A 15,919-nucleotide genomic window follows, 5' to 3' on the forward strand; every position below is an offset into this window, starting at 1 on the left:
ACTCAGTTTTTCACAATTCCTGACATTTAATCCTAGTAAAATGTCCCTGTCTTAGGTCAGTTAGGATCTCCACTTAATTTTAAGAATGTGAAATGTCAGAATAATACTAGAGAGAAGGATTTATTTCAGCTTTTATTTATTTCATCACATTCCCAGTGGGTCAGAAGTTTGCATACACTCAATTAGTATTTGGTAGCATTGCCTTTACATTGTTTAACTTGGGTCAAACGTTTCGGGTAGCCTTCCACAAGCTTCCCACAATAAGTTGGGTGAATTTTGGCCCATTCCTCCTGACAGAGCTGGTGTAACTGAGTCAGATTTGTAGGCCTCCTTGCTCGCACACGCTTTTTCAGTTCTGCCTACATATTTTCTGTAGGATTGAGGTCAGGGCTTTGTGATGGCCACTCCAATACCTTGATACTCCAAAACCAAGCTTTAACTTCCTGAGTGATGTCTTGAGATATTGCTTCAATATATCCACATGATTTTCCTTCCTCATGAAGCCATTTATTTTGTGAAGTGCACCAGTCCCTCCTGCAGCAAAGCACCCCCACAACATGATGCTGCCACCTGTCACGCCCTGACCAACCAAAATAGAGACATAAAAAGGATCTCTACGGTCAGGGCGTGACAGGTGGCAGCATCATGTTGTGGGGGTGCTTTGCTGCAGGAGGGACTGGTGCACTTCACAAAATAAATGGCTTCATGAGGAAGGGTGGGCATTCTATGTCTGGTGTTCTATGTTGTCCTTGTTTTGTATTTCTATGTATTTGGCCTGGTATGGTTCCCAATCAGAGGCAGCTGTCTATCGTTGTCTCTGATTGAGAACCATACATAGGTAGCCTGTTCCCATCTGTGTTTGTGGGTGGTTGTTTTCTGTTTTGTGTGTATACCTTATAGAACTGTTTCGTTTCGTTCTCTCTCTTTGTTGTATTTTGTTCATTCAGTGTTCAGTTTATTTAATATCATTAAAATGAACACTTACCACGCTGCACCTTGGTCTTCTCCTTCTCCCGACGAAGTTCGTTTCAGAACCACCCACCACCAAAGGACCAAGCGGTGTGGTAAAATGGACTCCTGGACATGGGAGGAAATCTTGGACGGCAAGGGACCCTGGGCACAGCCGGGGGAGTATCGCCGTCCGAAAGAGGAGCTGGAGGCAGCTAGAGCGGAGCGGCGACACAACAAGGAATTGGCACGAGGTAACGGGCACGAGAGGGGGGGCACACGGGAGATTGGCGGACTCAGGTAGGAGACCTGAGCCAACTCCCCGTGCTTACCGTGGCGAGAGAGTGACTGGGCAGGCACCGTGTTATGTGGAGAAGCGCACGGTGTCCCCAGTGTGCACGCATAGCCCGGTGCGCTACATCGCAGCTCCTCGAATCGGCCGGGCTAGAGTGGGAATCGAGCCAGGAGGGATGATGCCGGCTCAGCGCATCTGGTCTCCAGTGCGTCTCCTCGGCCCGGGGTTTACTGCACCAGCCCTACGCATGGTGTCCCCGGTTCGCCAGCACAGCCCAGTGCGGCCTGTTCCAACACCCCGCACTTGCCGGGCTACAGGGGGGATCCAGCCAGGACGAGTTGTGCTAGCTCTGCGCTCGAGAACGCCAGTGCGCCTCCACGGTCCAGTGCATCCGGTGCCTCGGCCAAGGACAAGGCCTCCTGCATGTCTCCCCAGCCTGGTGAGTTCTGTGCCTGTGCTAAGCCCTAACCCTCCTGCATGTCTCCCCAGCCTGGTGAGTCCTGTGCCTTCTTCCAGAGCCAGGCCTCCTGTGTGTCTCTCCATTCCAGTGAGGATCCAGGGCACGAAGCCTCCAGTGGTGATCCATGGCACGAAGCCTCCAGCGATGATCCATGGCAAGAAGCCTCCAGCAATGATCCATGGCACGAAGCCTCCAGCGATGATCCATGGCACGAAGCCTCCAGTGCTGATCCATGGCACGAAGCCTCCAATGATGATACATGGCACGAAGCCTCCAGTGATGATCCATGGCACGAAGCCTCCTGTGATGATCCATGGCACGAAGCCTCCAGTGATGATCCATGGCACAAAGCCTCCAGTGATGATCCATGGCACGAAGCCTCCAGTGAGGATCCATGGCACGAAGCCTCCAGTGAGGATCCATGGCACGAAGCCTCCAGTGAGGATCCATGGCACGAAACCTCCAGTGAGGAGTTATGGCACGAGGCCCCGAACGAAGGACGTCAGTCCGGAGCCTCCAGCGACGCCCTCTAGTTCGGAGCCTCCAGCGACGCCCTCTAGTCCGGAGCCTCCAGCGACGCCCTCTAGTCCGGAGCAGCCAGAGTCTCCCTCCTGTCCGGAGCAGCCAGAGTCTCCCTCCTGTCCGGAGCAGCCAGAGTCTCCCTCCTGTCCGGAGCAGCCAGAGTCTCCCTCCTGTCCGGAGTTCTATGTTGTTCTTGTTTTGTATTTCTATGTGTTTGGCCTGGTGTGGTTCCCAATCAGAGGCAGCTGTCTATCGTTGTCTCTGATTGAGAACCATACTTAGGTAGCCTGTTCCCACCTGTGTTTGTGGGTGGTTGTTTTCTGTTTTGTGTGTGTATACCTTACAGGACTGTTTCGTTTCGTTCTCTCTCTTTGTTGTATTTTGTTCATTCAGTGTTCAGTTTATTTTATATCATTAAAATGAACACTTTCCATGCTGCACCTTGGTCTTCTCCTTCTCCCGACGAAGTTCGCTACACCACCCCGTGCTTCACGGTAGGGATGGTGTTCTTTGGCTTGCAAGCCTCCCCCTTTTTCCTCCAAACATAACTATTGTTATTATGGCCAAACAGTTCTATTTTTGTTTTAATCAGACCAGAGGACATTTAATCAGACCAGAGGTGGCAGCATCATATTGTGGGGGTGCTTCGCTGCAGGAGGGACTGGTGCACTTCACAAAATAGATAGCATCATAAGAAGGAAAATTATGTGGATATATTGAAGCAACATCTCAAGACATCAGTTAGAAAGTTAAAGCTTGGTCACAAATGGGTCTTCCAAATGGACAATGACCCCAAGCATACTTCCAAAGTTGTGGCAAAATGGCTTAAGGACAACAATGTCAAGGTATTGGAGTGGCCATCACAAAGCCCTGACCTCAATCCTATAGAACATGTGTGGGCTGAACTGAAAAAGCGTGTGCGAGCAAGGAGGCCTACAAACCTGACTCAGTTACACCAGTTCTGTCAGAAGAAATGGGCCAAAATTCACCCAACTTATTGTGGGAAGCTTGTGGAAGGCTACCCGAAACATTTGACCCAAGTCAAACAATGTAAAGGCATTGCAACCAAATACTAATTGAGTGGGTGTAAACTTCTGAACCATTGGGAATGTGATGAAATAAATAATTATCTCTACTATTATTATGACATTTCACATTCTTAAAACAAAGTGGTGATCCGACAGGGAATTGTTACTAGGATTAAGTGTCAGAAATTGTGAAAAACTGAGTTTAAATGTATTTGGCTAAGGTGTATGTAAACTTCCGACTTCAACTGTATGGGACCAGTAAGCTTTTTGGCCTATGTAGTGTAATGAAAGAGAATTGTATTTTTAGTTGTGATATTGCGTTAGAAGTTATTGATTATAAGCGGTAGCTTATGTCTGCAACTCACAGCAGATGTGCATCGAATGAATAGGCAAATGGGACACTGATGGATTGGAAGTAGAGTCCTTATGTAAGGGCAAATGTAAGTGCACTTCAGCTCACCCACGTTTTCAGTAGGCCTTCATGAAGAAATGACAGGCTAGGACCTACATGAACAACAACAGAAATACGCAGGCCTACTGTTTTTGGTGCACATCGGCCTTGGGCCCTTTTTCTCTTCTTTTTCTGTCCAATTCTTCTCTTCCATTTAGGTGGTTATGTGTAAAGCCCAATGTAGGATTTGAAAGTTATGGTTCATAGACTATGGACAATCAGGCTTATACATTGTGCATAATGAGTTGAAAATATAGCCCATTACAGCTGCAGCCATGTGATAAAATGAATTACTGACAGTAATTGTCACTATGGTATTCAGTCGCAACGCACTCGGCTGACAGCTTAGGGGGCATTTTTTGAAATACAAGCTACTCCTGTAAACCAGTAATGGTATGAGGCAGCCAATATGATGGTTGATCGTTTAGACTAGACTATTGTTAGGACATGTAATATATACTTAACAAAAATATAAACGCAACAAGTAAAGTGTTGGTCCCATGTTTCATGAGCTGAAATAAAGCATCCCAGAAATGTTCCATACGCACAACTGGCTCTAACCAGAATAGAAAGAGGAGTGGCTCTAACCAGAATAGAAAGAGGAGTGGGAGGCCCCGGTGCACAACTGAGCGAGAGGACAAGTAGTAACCAAAAAAGTGGTAAACAAATCAAAATGTATTTTATATCTTCAAAGTAGCCACCCTTTGCCTTGATGACAGCTTTGCACAGTCTTGGCATTCTCTCAACCAGCCTCACGAGGTAGTCACCTGGAATGCATTTCAAATAACAGGTGTGCCTTGTTAAAAGTTAATTTGTGGAATGTATTTCCTTCTTGATGCGTTTGAGCCAATCAGTTGTGTTGTGACAAGTTAGGGGTGGTATACAGAAGATAGCCCTATTTGGTAAAAGACCAAGTCCATATTATGGCAAGAACAGCTCAAATGAGCAAAGAAAAAGTACAGTCCATCATTACCTTAAGACAAGAAGGTCAGTCAATATGAAACATTTCAAGAACTTTGAAAGTTTCTTCAAGTGCAATCGCAATAACCATCAAGCGCTATGGTGAAGCTGGCTCTCATGAGGACTGCCACAGGAAAGGAAGACCCAGAGTTACCTCTGCTGCAAAGGATAAGTTCATTAGAGTTCCCAGCCTCAGAAATTGCAGCCCAAATAAATGCTTCACAGAGTTCAAGTAACAGACACATCTCAACATCAACTGTTTAGAGGAGACTGCGTGAATCAGGCCTATAAGACACCAATAAGAAGAATAGACTTGCTTGGTCCAAGAAACATGAGCAACGGACATTGAAATCTGTCCTTTGGTCTGATGAGTCCAAATTTGAGATTTTGGTTCCAACCGCCGTGTCTTTGTGAAACGCAGAGTAGGTGAATGGATGATCTCCGCATGTGTGGTTCCCAACATGAAGCATGGAGGAGGAGGTGTGATGGTGTGGGGATGCTTTGCGTGTGACACTGTCTGTGATTTATTTTGAATTCAAGCTACAGTTAACCAGCACGCCTACCACAGTATTCTGCAGTGATACGCCATCTCATCTGGTTTGCGCTTAGTGGAACTATAATTAGTTTTTCAACAGGACAATGACCCAACACACCTCCAGGTTGTGTAAGGGGTACTTGACCAAGAAGGAGAGTGATGGAGTGCTTCATCAGATGACCTGGCCTCCAAAATCACCTGACCTCAACCCCATTGAGATGGTTTGGGATGAGTTGGACCGCAGAGTGAAGGAAAAGCAGCCAACAAGTGCTCAGCATATGTGGGAACTCCTTCAAGACTGTTGAAAAAGCATTCCAGGTGAAACTGGTTGATTGAATGCCAAGAGTGTCCAAAGCTGTCATCAAGGCAAAGGGTTGCTACTTTGAAGAATCTAAAATGTAACATATATTTTGATATGTTTAGGTTACTACATGATTCCGTATGTGTTATTTCATTGTTTTTATGTCTTCACTATTATTCTAACAATGTATAAAATAGTACAAATAAAGAAAAACCCTTGAACGAGTAGGTGTGACCAAACTTTTCACTGGTGCTGTATATGTAACAAAAAAACAGTAACAAAAAAAATGTAAAAACAAAGTTACTTTTGTCCTCTAAAGAAGGGGGGTGCACTGCAGGCATTTTGCCTGTCATCAGAACTATTGACTAAACATGGGCTAATTCAAGCTGTGCTGATCCAAGATCTGTGAAGTCAGCAAACTATAGAAATTTAGCAGGCTATCTTACAGCTCAGGTGGATGTTGTTTCCACATAATTTCCAAAGAATTCTATGTGATTAAGTTGAATGAACGTGGAAAACTGACTAGATTTTCTAAAAGTAATCAACATAAGGGAATTTAGTCATTTTTTCACCCAATTGTTAACCTATATTCAATGACAGGGTGACATTTTTGGTTGAACTCATGTTAGTTGACATCTCAACCAATGTAACTCAAAACTAGACGTTTAACTGATGTCTTTGCCCAGTGGGGAAAGTCCTTCGTGTTCATTTGAATGCATTCAGGTGTTTTTCAAATTCACAGAGCGAATCTCCAAGCATTTATGTTTTATGTTTGTACATGTTGCAGATAGAAGGCACCTTGTGGAAAGATCTCAACACAATCGTCAAGACCAAACAACCAAAACACACCTTTCTTGGCTAGATTGGCCTACTGTGTGCTTCTCACAGAGTAGAAGGGTTTAAGTCAAGTAAGTTCATATCATATGTGGCTTACCGTCTTCCTTCACTAGTACCTCCTTCTGACACATGTCTTGCACGTTGACAGTGCAGTTGACGATGAACTCGGGTGTGGAGCAGTCATTGTGAGTGACCTCTTCACACTGATAACACTGGATCTGCAGTGCCAGCCCTGCAACATACGTGAGAAACACAGGTTTCCATTGCAAATCTGTTCTTAATTGAATTACCTGTCAGTTTTTTTTTAAAGAACTCAAAATCCATTACAATACAATACAAAAGTATAAAGTGAGACATTAGTATACCCATAGACAACGAAATATACTGTGCAAACAACACATACAGTAAGGCATGGTATGGTAAAACTATGAAACAGTTCACAAATATCTGTGCAGACATGTCCAAACTATTTAACTCATGTGGATCTCAGCCTTATTTTTCACTACTTCTGCAACTATAGTCCAATCCTGCGCTTTGGCACATTTCACCTTTTTTCCTCTGAAAATATTTTGATATCGGCTAATATGACAAGATTCCTGTTACAACTGCAGCTGCAATTACTGTGGTTAAGTCATACAGTATAATCATAAAATATGTTTTGTAATTCACCAAAACCCTATAACTTGACATCAGCAGACATGAAACATTCACCTGATGCATTGTGCATGTTGGAGAGTGTGCTCCCCTGACAGACCATCAGATATTAGAACATTTTCCTTAACAGGCCATTGTGTCCCCAAAAAATTCACGCGATCATCAGAAAGCCCTGTCGGACCTTATTCAACTTGAAAATGGACCTGAAAGAATCTAAATGTAGCGTATTCACCTAAATGTAGCTTATTCACCTTATTTACCAACTATGACCACAGCAAGCAACTTCATCCAGCTACAGTTGAGTAGTGACTGGGTCTCAAATGAAAATGTAAAGAGAACAAGTTGACTGCACAATGAGCACTGCTAAATCATCCAGTGTGCAACAGTATGCCCTATCCAAATGTCACTCATTTTCTGGAGTTCTGCTTTGGTAAACACACATCTTAAACTGTTAATAAGGGCAGACAGTTGGGAAATTGCCATGTCAGGGTACATGGGCGTTTTTTTCCAGGTACCCAGGGGAAAGTTACACTAATTCAGTCAAACCAGGTTTCAGGGATACATCAAAAACGACATTCATGGCAGGCAGAGAGAGACATTTGATATGCAGCACAGGAGAGTTCTATTACCATTAAACTCCCTCTATTACGTGAGCAAAAACAAATTATGTTGATGTCATTCAATGTGAAGCAATAGAATGAGACTACCAAACATAATATATTCCCAGTGCATAATTTGTAAATCGGGAGGTGCCGGGGCAAAATGTAAAGCACGATAGTGTTGTGAAATAGGGAGCTCTGAGGTACCGGGAACGCATGAGAAAAAAAATCACCTTTATAGTAAAGCATTGCATATCATTGCATTTGCGTAATGACATAGAGCAGTAGAGTAGAGGCGCTTACTGAAGTTGCACACATGGAGAACATTTTTAGTGGCCATGGGTTTGGGGAAAATGTGGCCTTTCATAAATGCATTTCATGCATTTCTACATAATTTTACATGACTGGAGACGTTGGCATAATCTTTTTTAATGACTTGTTCAAAACATGGGAACTCCTAATTGGGAAATCTCCGACTTCTGACTTTAGTGCATTCAAGACAACTGAGAACTCTGGGGGAAAAAGTTGTTTTGAACGGGTCATCCAACACGGAATTCCAAGTCGGGAGCTCAGGCCTCTTTCTAGAGCTCCGACTTTCTAACATGAAGATCACTGACGTCATGATTCAACCTCGTTTTTTCCAGAGTTCCCAGTTGTCATGAAAGCACCACAATACCACACAAATTAGGGAAATGACAAGCTACTTGACACTGACACACTGAGATCAATAAAAACGGCCTTGTGTTGAATCCGTCAATAGCCTAGGCCTAGGTGTGTGCAGACACATATTGTAGCCTACAATATCAGGAGGAAATTATAGTCCTAAAAATGCTTTCCAGCTTTACTGACTCACTCAATGATGCGCAGCTCACTCGCTGGTGATGGCCGATGTGCTCGTGCTAAAATCCTCTCTCTCTCTCTCTCTCTCTCTCTCTCTCTCTCTCTCTCTCTCTCTCTCTCTCTCTCTCTCTCGTTTTACTTTATAAAACAATAGGCCTATTTGAAAGTTGATCAAATATTTTGGTAGCCTACAGCAGACAGATTAGAGACTTCTCTTTTCAGCAGGAGCCATTTGCTTTCCAACCTGTGTTTTCCAGCGACTGTATTTGAAATATTTCTAAAGGCCTGTATGCATGCTGTTTGTTCACTGACAGATTTGCCGCGCGTTCCCGACTGTAGACTATGCCTTGTTATTGGGGTACAAGGCTATGTGGAGTTTTGTGAGAGTTGCCAGATTGGAGAATAAATACAGATGTTTCTGTTCTTTTTTTGTGGTGATTTTAGCCTTCTAAATGAGATAATTGTTTTTATATAAACTTTTGCCAAGTCAGTAACCACACTCACGAGAACACAGACATTGTTGCAATGTGATGGAACCACCCTCCAAGGCGAGTGCATAAATGAATGGTATCAACATTTACATTAGACCAGAAAGCATGGAGTGGTGGCTACACATTGAAATGATTTAGAACCACAAGACCAAAAATGGTAAGACTCAAACTCTCGAGTGAAGAAGATAAAGACTACATCGCAACATTCAGTCTGCAGCTGTTTAAGTAGTTTAGTCTAGTAAACTCGACCCAAAGACCACCGCATGTGTACCTCTGATGTATCCAGTCTAACGAACACTCAAAGACCAAAAAGCCTACGACAACTGAGGACATGTGACCTCTGCTGGACAACCAGAGACTTACATCAAACTGCTCGCCATAGACGGACGGGAGATTTCAACAGAGAGACAACAAAGACATACAAGCGTAAATATGTGTTGCATTTCTAAATCTGAATGAGCGGTTGTTAGGGTGCTAAATATCCATATTTATGATGAGCGTATTTCCCACATGTATGTACAATAAGCCCACTCTCTATCTCTCCCTCTCTTTCTTTTCCCATCCCTTTCATTGTGTAACAAGCTGTCATATCGGGTTTGTCCACTAGGGACTTTTCATTGCATTATGTTAGTAATCAATTCAACTTATGTGTGTTTGTGTTTATGTATTTCTGTGTGATTATTTAGTTAGTTAGTAAATAAATAATTAAACCAATTTGTGTATCGCTGAATCATCATTTAGACTAGGGTTCGTGCAGATATCCAAGAATTTTGCGACATTCAGAATGAGACTGATATGATGAAATAATGATTAATGGATGACTAGTATGATAACGATATATTCTGATATATTCCTGGGTTAATTCGGGAAATGGTAACTCATTAAGCAAACTTTTTCCATGGTGCCCCAAGTTACTAATGAGTTAATTGTTACGTGATTAATTTAATCATGTAATAATTTAACATAGTTAATAGATTTCATAAAATAGCCGTCATCACATTAATGGTAGTCACATCACGGCAGAAGCCATTCGGCTACGGGTTTCACAGCCCTATAATAATGATACAAGTTCTATCAGCTTAAAAAGGGTTTATTTAAAAACTATGGGGTATAAGATGTTGAGAAAAGTGGCAGAGGAGAATCTTAAATAAATTAAATGCCCTAACCCTGAGCTATGTTCAATGTCAGAAGCAATTTCCAGTCTGAAGCCATTCGGCTATGGGTTTCACAGCCCTATAATAATGTAACAAGTTATATCATCTTACATTTTTTTTTATTTACAACCTATAGTGGTATAGGAGAGTCTGAAATGAATTAAATACCCTAACCCTATGCTTTCCAGTGAGAAATGCTTAGTCTGAAGCCCTTCGGGCTATTGGTTTCACTGCCCTGTAATAACGATAGAAGTTATATCATCTTAAAAAGGGTTTATTTACAACCTCTGGGGTATAACATTTGGGTAAAGTGGTATAGGAGAGTCTGACATATAACCCCTAACTTGAGTTCAGTCTTTGCCAATGAGAACCAAGAGGGCCATAGTTTCATCCGTCATGACTCGATTCTAGGCCATAAGGCCTTGATTCTAGGCCATAAGAAATCCTTCATCCATCTCATTAGATCAGGACAGGATGGATCAACAGTGATTCATATTACTGGTTTGCATCCTAAAAAAAGGATAGTTGTGTTTTGCTGCATAACACACTTACATTATTTGTCTACTCATAGGATGTGGATCATTGTCAGGTTATTAGATGAGAAGCTTCAGAAACAAAATAACACCATGGTTGTTAACACTTTCAACAGGAAGTTTGCAAATGTGTATCATGACTTTGTTTTGGGTCCACACTGGTAAGTTAACTCATGTAAATGTCTAGTCACAGAGGATTTTCTTCTGAATAAACGGTCAGGGAATAACACTTTCCATTCCGCTTCAGGCAACTTTGATGTAAGGCTTGATCACACCTGTAGTGACGACTTCTATCCGACACGCCCATTGTTGCTTATCCATTGTTCACTGGATATATCAATGTAATTACACCCAACACAATGTTGAAAAACAGAATGCTTCCCACCACTAGATCACTTAACTAGACGTGAGCTGGACGTGAGCCCAACGCTGCCAACAATATAGCAGAATAAACTGCAACAGGGACTCTAACCAGTGCTCATACATGGCAAAGTGAGCTCTAACAGCCATTGACATGAAAGCCTAGTAGGCCTCTGGGCAGAGGCAGTAGGCCTACAATGCTGGCATATGCCTTGTTACAATAGCCTAAGTATATAACATGATTGACATGACCGTAATAATCATCATGAAATGGCCTTGGAAGTGCCATTAGTGTAAGCAAACATAATTCATTATTTTACATTAACCTGTTACACTGCATTGATATGGCTTAATTGATCATTGTACTCGTTATAATTGCAAATACCATGCAGTTGCACCAGGGGAATTTAAACCAAACAGATTTTTGCAGGTCTTCTGTTTCCCCACATTTAATGATGAATTAATTTCCCATAATGGAAATGTATCCCGTTTCCCCAATCAAATACCTTCCTCAATACCACAAAAAAACGGACAAATACAGCTATAACCCCAATTTGGCAACCCTCATAAATCCGACATAGCACCAGTGTCCAAAAGTATTAAGAAAAAACAAGCACAGAAAACAGCATTGGCATGAATAATAAATTAAAAAACGTAAGGATACTATTTTATTATAAGTATTTCGGTGACAACCTGGTTGATTAACAATATTGGGTTGATAACACGTTTTTTTAATATAAATAAATGTGGGACCCAAAAAACCCATTGCAGAACACCATTGCCCAAAACGCATTGCTCCAATAACCTTCAAAATATTTTTTCCAAAGTTTGCCCCCCAAAAACGCATTTTCCTATGAATGAAGTCGCACAAAAATGTGTGTATTTTCCAACAAATTAAGTCGAACAGAAATGTGTGTATTTTCACATGAATTAAGCGACACAAAACCACATAAAAAGGCACAACATCTGCTGAAATACTTTCTGTACATATTTTAATGAATTGAGTGTGAGATTGTATTGTTCTATATGGAAATAAATATTGACGTGCAACGCTGGAGAGATGAGAGTTGCCGGCTCATTCATGTCTATCAGAACAGAGCAAGGGAGAGAGATCATAGAACGTGAATCTCGTTTCAGTTCTGAGAGACACAGACGCGCTTCTCACAAAGCCACGGCCATGCGTTGGTCTCAAACATACAGTGCATTCGGAAAGTATTCAGACACCTTGACTTTTCCAGATTTTGTTACGTTACAGCCTTATTCTAAAATTGATTCAATTATTGTATTTCCTCATCAATCTACACACAATACCCCATAATGACAAAGTGAAAACAGATTTTTATACATTTTTGCAAATTCATTTCAAATAAAAAACTGAAATACCTTATTTACATAGGTATTCAGACCCTTTGCTATGAGACTCGAAATTGAGCTCAGGTGCATCCTGTTTCCATTGATCATCCTTAAGATGTTTCTACAACTTGAATGGAGTCCACCTGTGGTAAATTCAAATAATTGGACATGATTTGGAACGGCACATACCTGACTATATAAGGTCCCACAGTTGACAGTGCATGTCAGAGCAAAAACCAAGCAATGAGGTAAAAGGAATTGTCCACAGAGCTCCGAGACAGGATTGTGTCGAGGCACAGATCTGAGGAAGGGTACCAGAAAAATTCTGCAGCATTGAAGTGCCCCAAAGAAAACAGTGGCCTCCATCATTCTTAAATGGAGGAAGTTTAGAACCACCAAGACTCTTCCTAGAGCTGGCCGCCCAGTCAAACTGAGAAATTGTGGGAGAAGGGCCTTGGTCAGGGAGGTGACCAAGAACCCGATGGTCACTCTGACAGAGCTCCCTCCATAGTTCCTATGTGGAGATGGGAAAACCTTCTAGAAGGACAACCATCTCTGCAGTACTCCACCAATCAGGCCTTTATGGTAGAGTGGCCAGACGGAAGCCGCTCCTCAGTATAAGGCACATGACAGCCACTTGGAGTTTGCCAAAAGGCATCTAAAGACTCTCAGACCATGAGAAACAAGATTATCTGGTCTGATGAAATCAAGATTGAACTCTTTGGCCTGAATGCCAAGTGTCACATCTGGAGGACACCTGGCACCATCCCTATGGTGAAGCATAGGGGTGGCAGCATCATGCTGTGGGGATGTTTTTCAGAGGCAGGGAATGGGAGACTAGTCAGGATCGAGGGAAAGATGAACGGAGCAAAGTAAAGAGAGATCCTTGATGAAAAGCATTCAGGACCTCAGACTGGGGTGAAGGTTCACCTTCCAACTGGACAACAACCCTAAGCACACAGCCAAGACAACGCAGAAGTGGCTTCGGGACAGGTCTCTGAATATCCTTGAGTGGGCCAGCCAGAGCCCGGACTTGAACCCGATAAGAACATCTCTGGAGATAACTGAAAATACCTGTGCAGTGACGCTCCCCATCCAACCTCACAGAGCTTGAGAGGATCTGCAGAGAAGAATGGGAGTAACTCCCCTAATACTGGTGTGCCAAGCTTGTACCGTCATACCCAAGAAGACTCGATGCTGCAATTGCTGCCAAAGGTGCTTCAAGAAACTAGTCTGAATACCTATGTAAATGTGATATTTTCGTTTTTCCCCCCCAGTTTTTTTTCTTCAAAAATTTCGAAAAACCTGTTTTTGCTTTGTCATGGAGTATTGTGTGTAAACTGACGAGGGGAAAAAACAATTTAATCCATTTTAGAATAAGGCTGTAACATAACAAAATGTGGAAAAAGTAAAGGGGTCTGAATACTTTCCGATTGCACTGTATGTTTGATACCAACGCATGGCCGTGGCTGTGTGAGAAGCGCGTCCGTGTCTCTCAGAACTGAAACAAGATTCAAAGTTCTATACTTTCCGAATGCACTGTAGGTTACAATGTTGCGCAAACCTTAAGAGCAGCCGGCCCAACCCGAATCAACTCGGGGTCTTTAGGATACCTAATTGAGAGGCAACTCGAATTAACTTTGTTCGCTTTTATTATATATGCACATGTATATATTTTTTATTATTATTTTTCATGCCATGAGAGGTACTGGATCCGGCCAAATAGGTCCCGGAACGAAACAGTCCAAAAAGGAGAGATGCCGGATCCTGTTCCAGCAGCATCTGGCACAAATTAAGCAAATTAAGTATTCTCAAACGGGTAAGTGTAGTAGGCTACAAGGGATGTGTGATAATATAGGCATCAATACGCACTAACGGGTACCGGTTGCACTCCTTTGTCAAAATTGTTTCGAACAGTGTTTCCATCTGTCAGTAGGCTTGTCTCATTATCTTGACATCCACACACTGGTGTAAAGATAATAATTTTGCGTTCCCACGTCAACAGTGCCAACCCGTGCGTAAAGACGCAGTAGGAAATATCACAGAGAAGTAAAAACTACCGAAAATGTTATCAACTTTCCCCCCCTTTCAAAATAACCAAATTGCTTGCGCAGCAGGGTAACCTACTGGCCATCAATGACCCACCCTGAGCTTATCTTCCTCTCCAAATATTGTTAGAGCGTTAAAACAATTAGTAAAACAAAACACGTTATTAATACTATGCCTACTCCATTTAGACTCATATCCTCGGGTATTACACATAATTTAGGCAGACTATCAATTGCATTCCAAAACGGCTTGCAGCGTTACAGTTAACAAATCCCGTGGGTAACATACCTGCTTTGAGGATAAACCAGAACAAAGTTGTGTAAGTAAGCAGCTGCATTCTTTCGATGGTGTCGCTTGGGAAGGACACATTAGACCTGGTGATGTTGCGAGTAGTGCACAGTCCATTTATGGATCCGACGAACGTCCATGGTAGCCTCCTAAACGTTCAGTGCTGCGTACCTCTGATTCGACAGTGAGACCAGCCACTGCACTTGCCAGAGATAACTGGGAGGGGAGTGGCGGTCGCAAGTGTACAGTGTGATATGATTATGTGTTTAATCCAAAAATTGTATGATTTTAATCAGATTTCTAGTGCTTTAAAGTAATCTATATCCAGGGGCGGATTGGGACAAAAATTCAGCCCTGGCATTTTAGTCACATCAGCGTGACACATTTCAATTTCTGTATTCTGACTGAGTGACTGACAGAGAGTCAGAACAGGTATCACTCTCTTTGATGATTGCATTTATGACTCACCACCTGGATTTGGTTTTATGTAGCAAAATGTAATATTGTGTTGTTGTTTTTTACATTGGATTAAAGTAGAGACTCAGAGCTACAAAATGGTATATCATACAGTGCATTTGAGAAACAATGGAAAATAATTCCGCTTTGAAAGTTGATCAACTTGTAAACTCACTATTGAGAAAATAGCCTTTTAATGTTTTGGTATCTAGTGAAGAGCTCTTCTTTGTCTACACCCATTCAGTACCTTAAGCTTTAGCCCCACCCATCTCGTTTCGCTCTCGGAGCGTACACTTGATGCTCTGGCCGATGATTTGTTTACCTCTGGATAACATGAAAACAGCCTAACCAGCTCAGCTGGCAACAATTTCATTACGCTTTTTTTGCAGATGTTTACTGACACCGGCCATATTCAACCGGTGTTGTACGCACGTCACGTAATGTTAGCTAACGAGCCAGCCAGCTAAAGTTAGCTAGTTAAACAACAATGAACAAAGTTCCAACACTGCCTAACATAAGGCGCTAACTAAAAAAGAAAACGGCTCTTGGAAACAAATCATAACGTTAGCTAGCTAGCTAGCAATACACTTTAGCTTGAAATGAAACCACTTTCTGTCAAAATTATAAACACAACATATCTTAAAATGTAGCTAGCGTAGCTAACGCTAGACTATCTTACCTGTATACTGTACATCAACATGCATCATGGACGCGTCTCCCTGTCAGGAATGCCATACCACGGTTGTCCTTAGTTTGAAGATGTAATCCGGAGACAGGTGTTTTCTCCATCTCTTTAGCTATCATA

General features: G+C 42.4%; 1 protein-coding gene across 1 annotated transcript in view; it reads right to left on the minus strand.

The window, feature by feature from the left end:
- The window catches only part of LOC139547008 (ly6/PLAUR domain-containing protein 1-like), a 55,525-nt gene extending 40,632 nt beyond the window's left edge, over positions 1-14,893 (minus strand). The window contains exons 1-2 of the mRNA XM_071356041.1: positions 14,659-14,893; positions 6,435-6,569 (exon numbers count right to left, since the gene is read on the minus strand). Coding sequence (XP_071212142.1) covers positions 6,435-6,569; positions 14,659-14,707 — 184 coding nt within the window. The 5' untranslated portion in view covers positions 14,708-14,893. The remainder of the gene's footprint in view (positions 1-6,434; positions 6,570-14,658) is intronic.
- Between the last annotated feature and the right edge of the window lie 1,026 nt (positions 14,894-15,919).

Source organism: Salvelinus alpinus, chromosome 20, assembly GCF_045679555.1.
Source record: "Salvelinus alpinus chromosome 20, SLU_Salpinus.1, whole genome shotgun sequence".
NCBI classification, from domain to species: Eukaryota; Metazoa; Chordata; class Actinopteri; order Salmoniformes; family Salmonidae; genus Salvelinus; species Salvelinus alpinus.